The 19810-nt window shown below is 37.6% G+C and overlaps 1 protein-coding gene across 2 annotated transcripts in view; it reads right to left on the bottom strand.

Annotated features, from left to right (window-relative positions):
- Positions 1–694: 694 nt before the first annotated feature.
- Positions 695–19810, bottom strand: part of ITGB8 (integrin subunit beta 8) — a 47538-nt gene continuing 28422 nt past the window's right edge. For both annotated transcript variants that reach the window (XM_071560880.1, XM_071560881.1), the window contains exons 7-14: positions 16686–16781; positions 16505–16594; positions 13820–13954; positions 10494–10899; positions 8863–9088; positions 6409–6512; positions 5155–5318; positions 695–5061 (exon numbers count right to left, since the gene is read on the bottom strand). In XM_071560880.1, coding sequence (XP_071416981.1) covers positions 4939–5061; positions 5155–5318; positions 6409–6512; positions 8863–9088; positions 10494–10899; positions 13820–13954; positions 16505–16594; positions 16686–16781 — 1344 coding nt within the window. In that variant the 3' untranslated portion in view covers positions 695–4938. The remainder of the gene's footprint in view (positions 5062–5154; positions 5319–6408; positions 6513–8862; positions 9089–10493; positions 10900–13819; positions 13955–16504; positions 16595–16685; positions 16782–19810) is intronic.

Below are 19810 nucleotides of genomic sequence, written 5' to 3'. Positions count from 1 at the left end.
ACAGATACATTAAACATATGAAAAAATAAATCTACACGGATTAAATATTGATTTTATTTTTTAAAGAGCAAGTACAATAACGTTGCATTAAAATAATGCTATGTCATAGTTGTTACAGCACTGATAGAAAAATAAACATCTCAATATACTACATTGTCAACTCTATTAATAATAAATATCAAAATAGAAGTTAGTAGTCAACTGAAATTAATAAAACAGCTATAAAAGTACCCTATTTTAAATAATAAAATATTCAGTATATTTCCAGAAAAACACAAGTAGTGATTTAAAAGTATCATTTAAAATGTAAAAGGAGCAGTAAGAGGTTAAAAAATTTAAAACTTCTTCCCTTACTAATTCTCTATGCATCAAATCTAGAGAAACATTATTTATCTCTATATACTTTAACAAAAGGCAGCAAATGTTAAATAGAAAGTTAAAAACTGTAGTATTATTAATAGATGTTGCACTATTGCTATATAAGACCCTTTAAAGTAGCGTTATGTTTGAAGCAGTAGTAGGGAAGAGTGAAGATGGTGAATTCATCCAATACTAATGACTCTCCAAAAGACTCTTTCATATTTCAATATCTCCCTTCAAAAGATAACTGAAACAGCCCAAACCCAATATAGGTATCAGGGTGTTATGTTAGATTTTGACAGAAGCCATAATCTAAAGAACTGCCAGACATTAGTTTGTTGGGGTTTTTTTTTTAATAAGTAGGTACCTTTTCTAAAAAAAGTGTGTGCAGAAAAGGAAACAAAGAGAACATGCAATCCAGAGCAGCATTTCTAAAGCTTAAGACTCCAGTAGTTTTTAGGAGTTTTATTTTTTTTCCCCCAGACATGCCAGCCATTCTGAGTAGGCTTGCTCTCAGTAAAACCCCACAGATTTGGCTCACTATAGAGATGCATTCCCACTGGTTAATTTTAACGTTTTCTGCCCTCTCCATGAATTTCAATTCTCTTTAAGGGCTAAGAGATGTCTGCATCAGAGCAGTCTCAAGATCATAATTAAAAGTAGTGTTCTTCTTAACCACAGCTTCATTTCTGCTTTCCCCTCTCTTGCAAACAGCCAGCCAGAACACTGGCACCACTGATCACTCACAGTCAGAGCAGAGTAGGGGTCACCCAGCACTGACTCAGCACAAATGCCCCTATGAGAACTGCCCTTTACAACTGCAGCTTGCACTCCTTAAGGCTGACTGGTGGAGGACCAAGGTCTGATGGGAAGAAAATGGGCAGGTGCCCAAGGAATCCCCAGAACCTTTAATGGAGGTCAGCAGCATCCAAGTTTACAGGTGGACCCTTGCTAGGTTATGTGCAAGCATTTCTGCTGAGTAAAGATGTGAAAGGCCTGCAGTGCTACAGTTCAGATTGCACATACTGCAGTTCCAGTGTGTGGACAAGTGCCTAGGATGCAAAACTGCCAAGTCAACCTACTTTGAAAAGGTGTCCTGCCCTGACTAAAGGAGAAGCAAGGTCTTAGACCATCATCTCTGTAGGGATGCTGTAGGGAACCCCAGCACTATGCCTGCTGAGGTTGCCATCCCTCTTTAAGTCCCTGCACAGGCAGCCATTCCCTTGCATCTCTCTGTCCTGGACAACACCAGACATAATGTCAGTTTTGCAACTGAGGGTTGCTTGAAGCCGTTTCACATGTTCACTCCCAAGATTTGCAAAATATGTACATTTAGGCATGCACACTAAGCAGGAAATAAATATTATACATGATCAGACAGGGAAAATAATATTTTTCCACTGCAGTCTGAAGAATGCTTTACATAGTAGGTTTTCATGACATCATAGAGAGGAAAAAATAAATCCAGTTGAGAGTAATGGATAAAATGTAAACTATGCCCATAGGAACATCCTTCCTTTTTAAGGTTCAGTTTCAACATTCCTAGCAAATGTAAGGGAATTTCAGCTGGGCACAATGAAAATTCCTTGCATACCATGTGCACGTTTTCCGGATAAAACAGCTATTTTCCCACACACTTTTGCAGCAATCTTAGTGTACTCATGATGCTTGGAAATAACCATTTCATAGCTTTCTTCATTTTACAGTACTTAAAATAAACATAGAGTTTCTGAAATGTTGGGCAAATAACCAGTCAAAGGTAAAAAATTATACAAATGGATTTTAAGCTTAACACATATGCTGTAAAAAGTTATGCACGTGCTGTTTGCGGGAGCAAAACTAAAAACAATTGCCAATATCAAAGATGAGATGCAACAGTATCTGCTGGTATATTTTTGGATATAGGCACACAGAAGAATTATTTGACTTCATTTTAATTTTTTTTTAGAAGACCAGTATAATAAGTTTTTTTTGAGAAGTTTGGAATGTTCTATTCTGAGGTTATTTTTATGAGCATCTTTGATGCACAATACATTGAAAACTAATAGGAACTAATTTGTCTTTAATATCTCCCATATTAAGCACTATAGGAAGCAGAGTCCTTCTGCAATCACTGAAGAAATTCCTTGTGAATTACAGGCTGCTTTCTCGTTTAAGGTCATGTGCTGAGGGAACACAGCTCCCTAAATAGTGAGGCTTTTGTTCAGCTATTCATCTCCTGCAGCAGCTCTTCTGAAAAACATGGTCAAAGGCAGAGGGAAACAAGTACCAAGCAAAGCCGGAGTTTCTCATGGATAGATTCCACCCCTAGAAACAAAGCCTCCTCCCAAGAATCCTGCTCTGTATAAGCTCCCCATGGGCCTTCTAAAAGCCTTGACCTGCCACATTAGCAGCAGCTTATTCTCTTTCACCAGCCTTCTTCACAATACAGCAAAACCATGAGGGAGATGCAAAAAAGCTTTTTTTTTCCTTTCCTTTCTCAACAAACTTTTTTAATGTACATTTTTTAATCGCAGGACACCAAACAGCTTACAGTGTAATTGGTCCCATGAGCCTCCTCTGTTTGACCAGAGCATTTTAAACATCCAGGCAGGTGTCTGATAAGGAAATACTGCCTATGCCCCTTCAGAGGCAGCACTGCAATGCCAACCAAGTGCTACAGAAGAAAAGTAGTAGCAGTGTGATGTGTCGGGAAGATGTGTGTTACAGCTCAAATCTTTCTTTCACCAAGAACCCAGCTCCACTGTACCCTACCCACACAATTATCTCCCTTTGGTAGTGAAAAGTAATTTCTAAAGACAAAAATAGTTATCACTTCAGCAAATGGTTTAGTAAATGTTTTAAAGGCCATTATGGTGGGAAAATATATTCTGAGGAAATATTTTGATTAAAATGTTTTGTCACACTGTTTAAAGAACACAATCACATCTTTTTCATCAGCTATACTCTACTGAGCACTGATTTTTTTTTTTTTTTTGTGTCAAGTGAAACAGACAACCAGAGGCTGTTTCCTACTCACAAACAGTCATGAATTGTTACAAGGGTAATAGCAGGTAAACCTTTATCAATCTTTTATCTTTATCCCACTGAGGATAAAAAGGTCCTGCTTTGTTTCTGTAATTCTTATCTATGACAAATACAGACCAATATTTAGTATTAGCAATACATGGTGGTTAAAGGATACACTGTCTTCTGAGATTTATCTTTTTGGCAGCAAGATTTTAATTGATCATACTTTTGTGGGGTTTTGGCAGCAGACTGACGCTTCAATTAGCATATAACAGTAACATGTGTTCTACCATTATAGTTGGTTTCAGGGCTAAAAAAAATATGCTTCAGCTTGAACCTGTAGCTCTCATTCTGCTCTCAGATAAGCTTATATTGGTCCCATCATGTTTCGAAGAACTTTGCCCATTTCTGAAGGCAGAATTTGATCCCACATTTATAAAGTCAATAAATGTGTTCCATTGAAAAAAAGACTTCTATTTTCCTCACTTTCTTCTAATTGCAGGTTCTTTTCCACATCACACTGGACACATTTCTCAATGTACAGTCACGAAAATTGGTTACAAAAAATTTTACAAAACCTGATCCCATCAACTAAATTAGATGGCGAAAAAGAGCACGTGTAAAATCAGACTTTTTCTTGACATCATACAAAAAGATCAAAATCTTTATTTAGCAAAACACTGACATGTAGCTAGCAAACCAAATACAGCTCTGGTGTAATTTATCTACTTGCAATGGGGTTGATGCTGCTGACTCAAAGATGAAGTCAGTCAGCAGTGATCATCATACTGTTGAAACTCATTTTCTGTAGCCACTCAGTTTCCAAATACCTCAAATTTTCCATAAAAGTGTTTTCTTTTAGATTTAAACAAGTAAAATAGCTAAAGTATTACTCTTTATCAGATATAAATTATCTTTGAGTGACATTATCCATATAAAAAACCTACATATATAATTTTCCTCTGTGTGCATGGTTTGGGTATACACTCACAACTATAGACCCACACCAATAACTAAACACTCATTTAATCCAGTCATTTTTATAAGGAAAAGCTACAAGGCTAAAGCAGACAAATCAGTGGAATTTGTCAACTGAGAGAAATATAAAAGTACCATTTACTCTATTCAAGAGCATTTTAATAGTGTCATCTATTGCTGTAATATACAGCAATATTAATATTTCAGTCACAGCTTTTGTCCATTTCCACAGAGCACATCAGTACTAGCTACATGTAAAGTGAGATCAGTGCTTTGTCAGACCAGATACCTACATTCTAGGCCATAACTAAATAAATTAGAATATGCTAAAGTGCTACATCAACATTAATGTTTCTGAACAGTAGTAATGCACAATTCTCTTTCAAAAAAACCCACTAAAAATACAGCAGCTATAGTTTCAAACATAATCACATAATGTGAATAAGTTTGCATGTCACTTTCTTACAGTATTCAACACAATGCACAACACAAAACCATATGGCAACAGCCAAGACTCCCAAAGAGTACAAAAGGTAACTTTTCAAAAGTTGATCACGATGGAAATAGACATTTGGAGAAAACACACAGTCTTCAGAATTCACACTTGAAAGTTTCGTTTAATCGCAACTTGCTGATGTCAATATTTATTTCCTCAGGTTTGTCACGTCTGTATGTGACTGTTCTTGTACAAACTGTAGGCAAAAACATCTTATCCTTGAAGGAGAAGATAAAATTTTTATCAGCAATTAGTTAAATTTTGTATGCAAGAAAAAGATTACTTAACATGATGGTTCTGAAATCAATTACCTTCTTTGTTGCAGATACTCTGTAATCAGATGAAGATTTAACTTTATTGCTACTCCCCTGCAGAATTATCTGCCTGATGATAAGGACAACCAGCAACCCAATCAGAAAGGTAACTATAAAGATTATGGAAAAGACTCTAAAGTAGCTTCGTCCAGAGAAACATTCTGCAACAAAGGGAAAAAAACACGTATAAAGACTCATGTATGGAGCACGCACATTCCTCTAACACAGGTGTATCTACCGCTGCAGAGCAATGTTGCATAAATGCAACACAAGCCTGATAAAAATTAAGGGAAAATCACTTAAGGGAAATTAAGAGGAAAAATTGCCGTATGCAGGCTTTTAAGTGGGGTACATCAAGAAAGGCAACTCAGATTAAGATCTATTGTAAAAAAATGGTGAAACTATCATTCCTTTAACCTACAGAACTGACTCAGGCTTCATTGTATTGCCCACCATACATTCTCTGTAGACCAGTGAGTTTACAGCTGAAATAGAGAGGATGAAATGTCAGAGATGTTCCACAAGATGACAGTGAAGATCACTGGTGAAATATGAAAGAAAATGTGGTTTCTGAATCCTTGTCGAGTGCTCTCCTCACTGGTAGACTTCCCTGACACAATAAACTTTCCTTAATTAATACTGAAGTTATGAGAAAAATATTCACAGTTAGTTGCCTGATTTATGAACTGCAGGAAATAAAGTTATACATAAATGTGAAGTCACAAAAGGTAATAATTTACCTGAATTTCTGTTTTTGCATGGAGTGATTAAGCTTTATGAGATTTTATTTAAAAAACATTTATTCTTCCACAGCCCTCATAACTGCAGTTTTTTATACTTAAAAGGCATATTTAAACATTACTGAATTTGAGGTAAGCACTCTACTTCTTTCTTCCTTGTTTATGGTAATGTCAAATAATATAAGCATATCCAAAGTAATAAAACATACAGATGCCATAACAGGTTTTTATAAACATTTCTTTAAGCATTGCTCAGGCAGGATTCATCTTTATTAGATGTGACTTCTCAAGGAGCTGGGAAGTCTGACTTAGCAATGCTTGACAATCACATTTCCTGTTATTATTTATCTTTTACTTTCCCTGAAGCTATGAATGAGTTTTCTCTTTTTCCTGCCTTCTTTGTTACCGTAATAATATGACACATTTTTCAAAGACATTCTAACAGTGGTGAATTCAATTAGTAATCCAAATTTTAATCTCTTATTAAAATTACATAGAAAATGCCCTATACCTGAAGTATGGTCAATATAATGCAGTAGGTAAGCACATGAGGTTGTGCACTGGTCAAGTACTGCTTGAGATGTACTGTTAGAATGACGGCACTGAACACAGTTCCTGTAAAATAAAAATATAATTAAAAACCTACGTTTTTCTCTGCACTCCCCTTAAAGAGATTGTATCAACAGGTGACGTATCACTTGCACATAATGCTTTCCTGTTTTTAGTAAAAACATTGTAACATTTTTTTTTTCTGAAATGTGATACCTCTCTCAGTATTTTATCTCTCTGATGCTTCTCAGAACCAACTAGTCAGAAGCAGTAAAGCACGTCTTCAGTTTCCAGCCAACTTCATCTAGTCCCTGCTCTGCCCTTTGCAATGCAAGTTTGTTAGGGTGTGTAGCTGAGTATCTAGCACCTTTTCTTCAGCTTTCAGTTTCCAGTTCAGTCCCAGTCTTTCCTTATCTACCAGTCTCATTGGGATGCACACTGAAACTGAAGGGTAGAGATGAGTGTAGAAAACACAGCTTTTTCAATACTTTTTGGATGCTATGTTAAGATAAAGTCAAGTAAGTTTGCAATGCTGGGCAGTTCAGAGGGACAGCAACATGGAGGGAGGGAGTGCTCTCAAGTCTTACTATCTTTACTGTATAGCTTTGCAGAAGATGAACCTGAAAAAGCCCTGACTGAATTTAACATGAAAGTATGCCATCTTCTGAATTTCTTAAAGACATGCATTTCACTGTGATTTCGAACAAGAGTGAGCCAGAAAGGCTAACTGCATTTTATCTAGTGAAATCTTAACAGTCACCTTCTTGGGCACGGTCAAGCTTGGCTCTCCAGCATCTCTTCGAAGAGCTATAATTCAAATAAATACAAAAACAATGATTCTGCTTTGAGCACAATGCCCTTTGCAAAGAAAGGCTGATCTTTCACGTTCTGCACCAGAGTGACAGGCAGAACATTACATGTGCTGACAAGAGGGTGTTGAAGAGCTGTGCCCAAGGAGTTCATTCACTCTCTGTGCCAGGACCATGCAGTGTGCCACTGAGAGCTTGGTCTAGCTTTTCTTCTCTTGGCGTTGCTCATTTCAACCTCCACACTGTCCCCTCCTTTACACAGGTAAGGAGAAATGACATGCTTTAATAGTAGCATGGCAAAGACTAAGTGTTTTAAAACAGTAATGAAGAGTATTCTCTAGGTAAGAGCAGCTCTGCTCTGCTGACCAATGGCAGTGACAACACACAGGTACCACTCTTGTTCCACACCACCTTCAGCTGAGAAATGCAACGAATGTGCAAAAACAGATTTGGAGACTGTTATAGTTTAAAAATCTTTCATGGATTTTTTTTCTCTGTCCCTTAAAAGCACCGCGGTTTGGGAATTGGAGGCCAGGACAAGGTGGCTTGTTGAAGCCCAGCCGCCACTACCTGCCAGCTAACTGTCTAAAGCCTAACAAAGGGATGGCTAATAGCTTTGCATTTCAACATGATGGCTGGGGAGAGGACTGTGGGGAGAGAGGGGTTTCCTGGGGTTTGCCACACTTCTCTCCTCTGGCTGCTTGGATATCAGCCACTGAGTGCTGGGCTGGTGGAAGTGCTGGGAGAGGGTTCCTGGCTCACCCCCGACTTTGCGCGCCCTGTGCCATTCTCCTGGGTGAACAGTCACTGCTGTCTGGATTCACTACAGGCTCATCAAAGGGCTCACGCCACCTCCAGACGAGTCAGTGCCTCTCCCTGTCCCCTGTTTTTGCTTCAATGGAGCCTGTAAGGCACTGCAGCCACTGCCTCCAAGGTGCAGCATCGCCTCCTGCTGTCTGTAAATATAACTGCACCGAAGGGGCAGAGATAGGACTTGATTTGTTTGAAAGTTTTGGTTACGGTGTTGCTGTTTGTTCTGCTCTGGTTATATACATATTATATATATATATCTATTTGTAGTAAAGAACTGTTATCCTTTTTCTTTACATTTTCTGATTAAAGTCTGTTAATTTCAAAGGTTGTAGTGGTCTCTGGGGAGAGGCCCCCTTCCTAGTCTGGAAGGGTTCCTCACTTTCCTTGACAGACATCTTGGTTTCTTTTAAACTGAGACAGAGGCTATTACTGGACTTGGTGGCATTCAAAAGTAGGATCTAGTGCCCATTTCTAAAACTTCAAATTTATGGATTTTATTTCCTACTATTTCATATAAAGAATGTCATTTTAATAAAACTATAAAACCCCAATATTCATAGGACACACCTCCCTTGATTTCTGAAAGCTGAAAGCTGGACACAGACTGGTGAACATAGACGTGGACATGCAATTCCCTTAACTGCCACTGTGAATCCTTCAGCTATACAGAGAAAAGTATAAATAGTTTCCATTTCCCCACAGTCTAAGAAATACAGCATTTAACCAAGCAGAAATATTTCTCCATGTTTCAACACTAGGGAGTTAAGAACTCAGGTCCAGCACAAGAAACATACCAGTTTTCTTCACAGGCTTTGTTACAAGTAGGACAATATTCACAGAAACGGCCAAAACTTCTTGGATCTGTACACTCACACTTTCCACATATACATTTTCCTCTTCCACTGCAAACCTGGCCCTTTGAATTCAGGCAGTGCTTTGTTGATTGTGATGAGCACTCGCAACGATCACCTTCCCAGCCAGCAAAGCATTTGCATTTACCACCTTCACATTCACCATTACCTACAACATCAGAAAGCCTGAAGTCATATGCTTTTATGAAAACATAGAAAATCAATTTTTAGATGCATACATTTGTATCACCAGTGCTTTACATTAAACAGAACTGATTTAGACCTTGACTTTCTAATTAGTTTTTAATTTAACAGCTTAGGCGGAAATCACCAGCATGATATATATTTATGGCTGTTGGCTGTTGTTAACTTAAGCAAAAGTAACTACCATGATGTCATCCTGAAACCTTTTACTAAAATTTTCCACTCTTGCCTTGGATCAAAGACATGGGGATTAGAAATTACACAATGACCAGGAAAATAGTCTTCAGGCAAACTAAACAAACTTCTCTTTAGCAAGAAAACATTCAATTCAAATAAACAGCAAGATTCAGTGGAGGAACAAGTATCAAGTTCATGTGCACATGCCAGGATGTGCCTTTTTTTTTCTCTTCTCTCCTCACCCCTCTCTCTCCCCTCTCCCCCCTCTCCTCTCCCCCCTGTCTCTTTCCTCTCCCCTCCCCTCTCTCCCCCCTTTCCCTTTCCCTCCCCAATTTCTTTTCATTTTATGTAAAGTTCACAGTCACCAGCAGAGCAAAACCAAAATAATCTTACTAAAATTCATGGTATTATTTTCAATGTATCCAACTGAAGCTAAAAAGATTGGTCCCTTAATTCATTCATTGGTCATTATACAGTGATATGAAAAGATGCAGAACAGCAGCATGGATTGCAAAATATTTACTCCAGAGGGGGAAAAAAAATTGTGGTGGAGGTACACTAATGATACGGATTCAATCTCATTTTTCCATAATAACACTAACGTAAAAGTACACATTTTGTTCAGATACATGTTTTCTTTAAAAAAACGCAGAGTAGGCCACAAAGAGAATATGAATTTCTGACAACTCTCCCTGGCTATGTTTCACTTAGTCTCCTTTCTGAAGCAGGCATTCCTAACAGTATTTGAAAGCAAGTGTCACTCTATCTCTCACAGGACTAATTTAGGGTGTTAGAAAATCAGAATCTCATCCAGAAGCTATGATCCCTTCCTATCTCTTAGTATATCATATTAGACAAATGTATCAACTTGCTTTCTAGAATAATATCATTCTATTGTTTGAGATATCACTATCATTACTTACAAAGAAGTTTGAGACTTAAGTCACAATAGCAAACCTTGGAAAAAAATCAATGTAACCCCTAAAAAGCAGTGCTGAAATTTAAGAGACAGTGTATATCTCTATGGTGAACAAAGCCCAGGAGCATGAACTCCAACCGGGATGTTAACTAATTCTGCACAAACAATTTTCATACTTAACAGCCTTATATCATTGTTTTTAGATGCATCATGTACATTAGCCTCAGAAAACAAAACAAAACAGGAAAATGCAGACACAAACACTGCAGCTTACCAGAACATAAATTTCCCTGGTGATACGGGCAGGAAAAGTCATCCATTTCACAGTACTTGCCATACACCTTGCCTAGCTTGTTTTTGTAGCAGAAACATTTTCCATCTATGCAATTTCCTTGACCACTGCAGATGCGTTGGTCCTGGTGTTGCCTGCACCTCTCCGAAGGAAGCTTATCTTCTCTGTTAGAGCTACAGCTATTGTCACTGCAATGGGACTGTTTGCTGTCAGAAGTTTCATCAGCCCATACTCTTTTGTGCTTTGTACTGTCTTCATACTGGCAGGAACAGCTCTGCTGCACATTAACAATAGCAGTTTCATTGAAACCAATAGGCTTAAGTATGACATATTTTCTCCCTCCAGTTGTATGACATCCTTTCATTGTAAGCGATACATTAAAAAGTACCTAAGAAGAAATGAAGACAGATTTTAGATTATTATTTCCTTGTTTAAATTTGCTTTAAATTTTTAACACATAAATAAAGCAGAATCTTACATTGTATATGCATGTGTACTAGCTAATAATAGAAAAATACACACTGGTCATTTGTCAAAAATGATGTATTAGTAATGATAGGCATTAAAATCCTAACAAACAGAAGATTGACAGCAGGCTACTTTCAAATTAAGAAAGCATGGTTGCAAAAGACAAATTTAATACAAAGTAAATGAAAATAGAATCACCACCATCCTCCTCAAGATATTATTTAATGTGTAAATTCTGTTATAGAAATACTCGAGAACGAGGACTAGAATAAGCAAGACAATAAACAGAAAAAGAGATACTCTTCATAAAAAGAATCTATAATGAAAGGTCTTCTGCAGAAATGGTCATGCACAGAGAAATCACACATGTTTTGGATGGCCCTATCTACTTCTACTAAAACACAGAAATGGTTCACACCCTAACAGCAGATTATTTTTTCCAATTCCTACAATGGGCATGGAGAGTCTTCTTGCTCTTGCTGTGGTCCCAGGCAGACCAAGTTCTGCGTCAGAGTGGACCCAGTGCCTAACTCCTGGCCAAGTCACGGCCATCACCACTATGCCCCAAGTCCTTATCTCAGCAGTGCCCACTGCAGCAGTAGTTCCTGTGGCTTTCCAGAGTCCTGGCATAGCACCCAGGATTGTTTTGGTGGTTAGATGATTGCCATAGAGTTTGCATCAGACAACACCAAAACTCTTTGACAGCTCTGACACACGTGATCCTTTTACTGGATATTAATCTTTTCACAATTTTTTTTTTTTTGGTTTTTGACCAGTCGGCTTTTGACAGAGTATTCTCTCTAAGGTTTTATATTTTTTCAGCCTACTGATGGAAAATAACTCTTTCTTGTCTTCACAAATATAAATAAGAAGAGATAAGAAGGAAGCCAAGAGAAGCAAATATCTCTGCTCCTTAGCACCAAAAATTTCCAAATTAAAAAAAAAAAAAAGAGAAACCCCAAGAAGCTGATTACATATGAGGTTGAAACTACCCACAAAGACGAAGGCTATTCATCTCTCATCACTGTCTCTCCCTCCCGCTGCGCCCCCACACGAGAACAGCTGAGCCCGTGGGGACAATGGTGGCTTTGTGGCAAGCGGGGCTGCGGCTGCCTACACGGACAACAGAAGAATGCTGGGCAAAAGCATGCACTTAATGTCATATCAAGGGGGCACATGGGCTTTGTCTCACCCTTTGCTTTTCTTCTTGTTTCTCAAATGGGCCACTACACACATAATCCCTCTGCTGCCTATGCTCTCTGGGCATGAGATTTCTTCCCTTGGGTTACAGGGCAAAAGTGTGGCTATAGAGAAATTATTGCATACAGCAGGTGTGTATCACATGGGGAGGACAGGATGCAGATAGGAAATGTGCTTTTTATTCCACTCAGAGCTCTGCTACAAAACATCATCTTCATGTTCAACACAGTAATCTGGAGGAATAGCAGGGAGATGGGAGGGAAGGGAAAATCCTGTCCTGTGTATGAGTCATGAAATTTGAGGGGTCTGAACAAAGCAACAGAAAGATTAAACCTGTTGTGACTAAATAATAACATCACCATGAACACTGACACTCACTAATAGCCAAAGTTAGTTTTGCATCCTGAAGAGGACACAGAATTCTTCCAGAATATAATACATTTTGTGTTTTGTTACGAAAAGGAAGGAAGAAGGATTAGACAATGAAAGGAATTCCAAAATTAAGGAAAAGCATTTTGCTTGTAAACAAATACCGAAAGGATTTACGGTTAAAATTAATTAATCTCTTAAGGATGGTTCATTTTCAACAGCAAGCAGAGGTTTAGGACCACATGCAATCTTTTACAATCAACTGGCTTGGCTTTTTATTAAAAAAGAAACAGATATAAATATTTTTCTTTTCATTAAACAGAACAAATTCCAGACCTATTTCTTCTGACATGCACAGCGAACAACACTGGAGAAGAGATGAGTTAAGAAGAAAAACACAACAAATCTCCCATAAACTGTAGAAGCTAATCAGCAACATGCCGACAAACTTTAGAAGGGCATAAAATACATTGAAATATACACTACAATTTACACATTTAATCTACTGGCTTGTTTTCCTATTTCGACACACAGATGCAAGTAAAATCACACCAGCTGAGACATATGTACATGTCAAGCAGGAAAGAACTCCTTGACCCTGCTCTCCAGAAAACAGACCTCTTCCTGGCAAGCTAAAGGAATTACTCAAGTAGTCCAAGCAATTAAATAAATATATCAAGGCACAAAGTTGGTTTTTCTGGGAAGAAACCATGTTCTTTACATTAGCTGAACATCTTCCCCTGCATTTTCATGGTCCATGATGCTCTGTTTCATTCAGTAGGCGGCACCAATCCAAATGGGAATAAGTAATTTTATTAATTTGATTTATAAAATAAACTAATTATTCACAACCCTGACCTTCCAGGAAGACTACTAAAGCAAAAGAGAGAAAGGTGGCGTCTAGTACAGACCCAAGAAATACAAATTCCAGTGATTCTTTTTCACTGGGTGATTATCTTTCAACCTCTTTATGTACAGATTTCACCACAATGAACATAGTTGGTTCTGCCCAGTGGAGGACAAAGAAGGAGAGTTTTAATGGACATTAGCTTTCAGGAAAAGCTTTGAGCCTTAGTTCCATGGGATTAGTGAGAATTAAAATAAGATTCAGGAAAAATAAGCCCAGAGAATAATAGAGAGTCTGTGATCATTAATCACATAAATCCATTTTCTGTTTAAGTAAATCCCTAGAAGATTTCACACCATTGAAACCCAACCAAACAGAAAAATAAGTATTCCAGTTCCTTGAAGAATGAGAACTATCAACATACTTCTTTATTATATCCCACATTTTTACATCCTTCCATGCCAGTTTTTTTACTTCCATCAGGACAGATTGCAGTGATATTGAAATGAAGACCTTGGATCTGGTTATCCACTTGAAGTTTCACTTCAGAGATTAGTTTCTGTAATCAGAAAACAAATTTTAGTCACATTGCATCTCAAAATATAATGTACATTAGTGACTAACACCAAGTATGGCTACTTTGTCTGACTAAAAATGAAGAAAGCTTGTCTGTGTGAATAAAGAAATGAATTAAAGCATTGTTTCCCATATAAAGAGCCCATTACATTCTGAATGTACACAACCAGTGAACTGGCAATTCTACAAAGAGGATTAAGTTTTCAAGATAAAAATGTTTTCACCTTTTCTAAAATGGTTTTGGGACTGTATTTTTCTCAATTTGAAAATCTATTCTAACATCAGTGTGCAAAAAAACTTACTTGTTGTTTGAGTCTACACTGCCTTTTAGCCTTACATTTAAAATATAACAGTAAACACACGTACAAGTATTATTATCCAACACAAGAGGTTGCTAATTGACTTGAAACCTTATTAACATTTGATATTTTGCATCTGTCTTGGAAAATTTTTCTCCAGAGAAACCTTACGGTGATCTAAAGTCTATTGGGATTATTATTACAGATTTATTTGGGTCAGTTGAGACCATGTAAGTCAACAACTGGGTGATTCCCATTAGGGCATTTTGCAATAAAAAATAATGAAAACGCCACCTACTTTTTACTACATGCTCTAAACCCCTGCTTCCTTCCAAGAAGGAGTATTGCTTATTGACCTTTCAAAAATTTATTAAAGCTCTTACAAACTTATGAGCTGAAAAATGCACAGAGATATTTTTAAATTTGTGGCATATTTCTATTAAAAATTAGTTTATGTGACATTTTTGCTGCTACAAATGGAAATGTAATTACATGGATCTGAACATGTTTATCTTAGTAACTTTTTGAAAACTAGTGACTCATCTTTGGCTTTATAGCCAGGGATTTTCAGCCAGGGTTTTCCATAATTAAGCCTAAGGTTTCCCTGTCTAAAACAAGAGTACAAGAGGCCCACTCTCACTGAACATCAGCACTAAATTTATTTTCTTATCTAAGTACTTCTTCTTTCAAGAAAGAAATATATTCAAGTTCTGTTCACCATGTGTTTGTATATTTAAAGCACTTAAAGCTATGATAAAATTCTCAAACTGTTAAGTACAATGAGGTTTAGGATGGGAAGGAAGATACTGCCTAAAAAATGAAAATAAGGCAAGAGCAAACTTGGCTGGACAAGGAAAGTCCCCCAGAATCTTCTATTGAACAAAATAATTATTTTGTAAATTTTCATTTCCTCTCCTTGAATGTTTGCCCTGCACAGGGTAAGAACCATGTTAAAATTTAAGATGGGTAGGGTAAAAGTGACATACAAAAGGACTACAATCTTTAAAATTTTTTGCCAGCAACTTCCTGCAAACCACACTCAAAATGAGATTTCTTGACTTCATAAGAGGAAGCACAGTATCAGCAAGAACTTCTGCGCAATCTGACTACACCTAACCTCCTCTGCTTTTCAATGTCTTTGCCTTCTGCACAATGTTTCCAACATGACAGTGTGAAAAATGTGAGCAAAAGGACTCTATTGATAGGAACAGACACGGCTGCTGGCTCTTCATTATTGCCAACTTGATAAAAGCAAATTGCCTGATTTTGATGGTTAACTGAGTAAAATGGGTAATTTCAGCTTTCAATTAATTAAAAAAAACTAAATAAAAAAATGTCATACATGTGGATAACCTGCATATAGTTTTACACAAAACTACATGTTTGTGTAACTGCACAACTTAACAGCATTCAACTATCTAATCCATCATTATTCATTTTGTTATTGCACTATGGGCTCTAGTACATCACATGTATAGTACTTGACTTCATTTTCAAAGCTGTTTATGCCCTCTCTTTCCTTCACTATCAAGATGCCTATTTCCACTTTCAAACTGCCACTCTCTGTCAAGTATTTGTGAAAGATGACTTTATGATCTTTCCCATACTATGACTTTCTCTTTCCCAAACAATTACTTTCAATTGAGTACTCCAGGTAAGTTCACAAATCCATTTCCATTGTTCTCTCCCAAATCCCCCAAAACTCTTTTTCACTGCCACACCTCAAAACACCAAGGTGTTATACTGCTTTGTGTAAATATTGCTTTTCATGATATCCACTGTTTTTAAACTACCTTCTTGTAAATTCCCCCTACTTTCTAAAAATTGTGCTGCAAAACTCTCCAGATACCACACTGTGTTTTTGTTCTGAATTTATATGGTGCCTTGATAGTGTCTGGTCTGTAACTGAAGATCTAGGGTGCCAAAATTCAAATAAAACAGACATTTCTTTTGAAGTTACATAGCAACAGGTGCAGAGAATCACACAGAATATTTAGAAGCATCCTTAAAAAGAAAAAAGCACTAGCTCTTGGATTTGAGACTCCAACATCTGGAGAATTTGAGAGCTATTTCTATGCAGTGTAACCTATCAACCTGGACATTAGGAAAAGTAGTGAATGTATCCTCATGGACTTTGGATAGAAGCCAAGATCCTGGAAATCCCAACTTCAGGCTATGAAAGGTGAAAAATATCTGTACAAATAAGGGATACAACATAGTTGCTCTCATCATACCTGATAGGCTTCCACCACCAAATCATTGAGATTTGCTGCTTGTGATTCTATTTGTCTTGCAACAGTACCAGGCAACAGAGGTAACAGATCCTATGAAAAATACAATCATTTATGCAGTTTTAATTTTTAGTATAAATATTGTGCTTTCAAAATTAAAAAATAAATCAGGTTTCTAACCTACTTTATACCAATGAAACTGGCTTCCTTGAACTGCAAAAATAACATTGATGTTATTATCAATTAATTTTTCAGAGAGCTGCCCAAGAGATGGATGCTCCTGCAAAATATAACAGAAGAGAAAAGACTGCAGATTAGTAGGGAAAAACCTTGTATTTCACATATGAACACATTACAGGGTTCCAAAACCACCCAATCTTAATCCCTAGCGGTACAAAGAAATGCTAGACCTACATTCAAAAGAAGGTGGGTCCACCCAAATAAATCATTGAAATATCATCAAGACATCAGCATAGTATGCTTCACAGTAGGAGGACAAATTCATACAGTATTATTTTGTTGGTTAGTCTGATGCTTAAGAAATATGGATTTTATGTTGTCCATGGTCCATATACAAGATTGACAAGATTCCTGGGAATGGTAGGTGGGTTCTTGTGCAAAAGTCAAGGAGAAAGAACAATATGAAGCACTGAGATGAGATGTGCTTTTGGAAACAGCCTGGAGAGTAATTAAACAAAGAACGTTTCTCAGAAATGTATTCTGGCACCAGGGATCAGACACATCAGCTAAATGCAGCCACTGGGTCTGGTTCTAGTACTGTTAGTATTCCATAGTTATCTCACTTACAATTGACAGCTTTACCTCTGCATGCCCAAGATCAGCCTCCAGTCCTCATCACAATGACCTGCTACAATTTCTTTACCACATGTGCTTGAAGATGATGACATGAGTTTCACATCCTCAGTAAGGCATTGTTCTCTTTGGTGACGTACCTATGGCAGCATGTTCTGTGCCACTGACCTGCCCTTCTACACTTCTCATTGAGAGATCTGATGAATTTGAGAACAAGAGGTGCATTGCTATCTCATCATCCAAGATCTGGGGAAGCTCGAGGGTGTGTAAGTGGTCCCAGTGGGCTTTTTAAACCTGGGTTATGCGAGATCGCTCCAGTTCTAGTACTCTAAAACATACTGTATCTGAAAATCACTGCTTATTAACCATATGTAAGTGAATAGTTCTTTAAAAGTAAATTTAACACTTAAAATTCATGACTAAACAAAGAGAAGTGAGTGGGGCCTGTGATTCTCCTTACAGAGATTTCATCTGGATACCTCCACTTATGTTAGGTGCTTTGACCTCCTTCCTCCATATACCTCCACTGTCTTTCTTTTCCTGGTATTTTTCACCATTTGCCCCATATTACCTCTCTCCTGCACACAGTCTGTTTCCCTGCACCATTCTTTACTCATTGGATTGCCTCTTGTTATTCAAGGCACCCTGCAAATCAACAGCTTTCCTAGCAGTAATCTGAATAGCAAGACAGATGAGACAAAGTTATGCAAGGGGGCAAAATCCATTTTCCATCATATTGCATAAAGGGTCTTATGCAGAAAGAACAAAGGAGTTTCTTGCTGCAGCTTGATCTTTGCCGGTGTACATGCCTCTCTCAATTCTTTTGCCCTTTGGTAAGAGATTATATTCCTTAAGATAATTTATGAAAGGTAGATAATACAGCAATAAACAGGCCTTCTTACAGCTCCAGCTGGAGAGCGTGCCATGCTTGCTGGAGAGAGAGCATAAATTCCCACCACACAGCAGTTGTCACTGAACTGCAGTATCAGGGACTTTACTGGCATTTTCAGTAGCCTACAATACAGTACTAAGCACTCCTTCCTTCTCCATGACCACAGACCACAGTGGTGGAGCCTCCGTTGTGCTGCACAATCCTGCAAGCCACATGCCTGGCAGATCATGGATACCCACCAGTTCCAGGACAAGGGTTACTGAAGCCAGATGTTCTGCAAATATTTCTGCACTGTAAATGTGTGAATGACAGGGGCACTATTGAGGGATCATAGATGGCAGCAAAGTCAGTCAGTCTTCCTGCTTAACATGTGACACTAGACCTGCCTGAATTCCAGCAGAGTGGTCTCACCATCTCTGCAACTAGTAGCTGAAGTCTGGTATCAGTGGCAGCAGAAGTGGTTTTGTAAGCCTTCATGAAACAAAACCTTATTCAGATGGAGCTTACTGAAGTCAAAAGATGACATGCATGGATGTGTAAGAGCTGCAGGGACCGGATCCCCAGACTACCTAGTCTGCTCTCAAGTAAAACCGAACTTCCATCTACTCATCAGTTTTAACTCAACAGTGTCCAGCTTGGCAAGTAGTATGTTGAAGTCACACTTCAGATTAGAAAAAATTTTTTTTTTTTAATTAGAGGGGAGTTTAAGAAACAACCAAAGCATCAACAGACCCACATTATCTTTTAAATTTAAAGCATGTAAAAAGATGACATAAGGTACCAGCAGTCACTCATTGATCCTCACTTTGCTTGCTGTGAAAACCCTGCTACTTCATGTATTTTTATCTTTGTCTTCCCACTACTGTTCAGATGCATGTACTTTCATTTTAGATCATCTTTCTTGTTTCAATTACATCATTCATTTTATTATTTTAAACTACTGTGTTAAACTGAGAAGATAGCTAATGTAGATGTTAAGTGTTTCAGAAAGGGAGTTAACCAAGCACAGACATTACTAATTAAAATGGACTTTTCTCCGTCTTACGCTTTTTTGCTGACCTCTCTGTGACTGCTTAGCAAGTTAGAAAGAAACATGCAGAAAAGTGACTAAGTGGAAATATTTCTGATGCAAAGGTTAAGATTATCCAAAGAAATAAAGCACAGTCCCCTAAACTGGCACGAGGAAGACATAAAAATATGCCAAAATGCAATCTTCTCATGACTACAAAATGCTAAGATTCAAAGGAGGAAAACAATGTGATTACAGAAGTCTCTTTAATTTAGGATAGCTCAAGAAAATTGCATTTATAAGGAAAAAACAAAAATATATGTTTCATATGCATTTTGTAAAAGGCTGATAGACTTTCATATTTCATTTAAATAACAAATAGTGTTCCCACCTTCCACACCCCTCCCCCAATTTTACTTTTTCATTTGAAGCTTCTTTATGCATGTCTAGGAATAAACAATCACATATACAACAGGTGAGAAGAAAAAAGCAGGAAAGCAGTACACCTTCCCTTACAAACACTATCGTATTATTATGTCAGATCTACTCCAGAAAATACGCAATGCTGAGAAAGATTTCCATTCTAATCCTTTTC

This window comes from Pithys albifrons, chromosome 7, assembly GCF_047495875.1.
Source record: "Pithys albifrons albifrons isolate INPA30051 chromosome 7, PitAlb_v1, whole genome shotgun sequence".
Lineage (NCBI taxonomy): Eukaryota > Metazoa > Chordata > Aves > Passeriformes > Thamnophilidae > Pithys > Pithys albifrons.
This window is presented reverse-complemented; position numbering and strand designations above follow the sequence as displayed.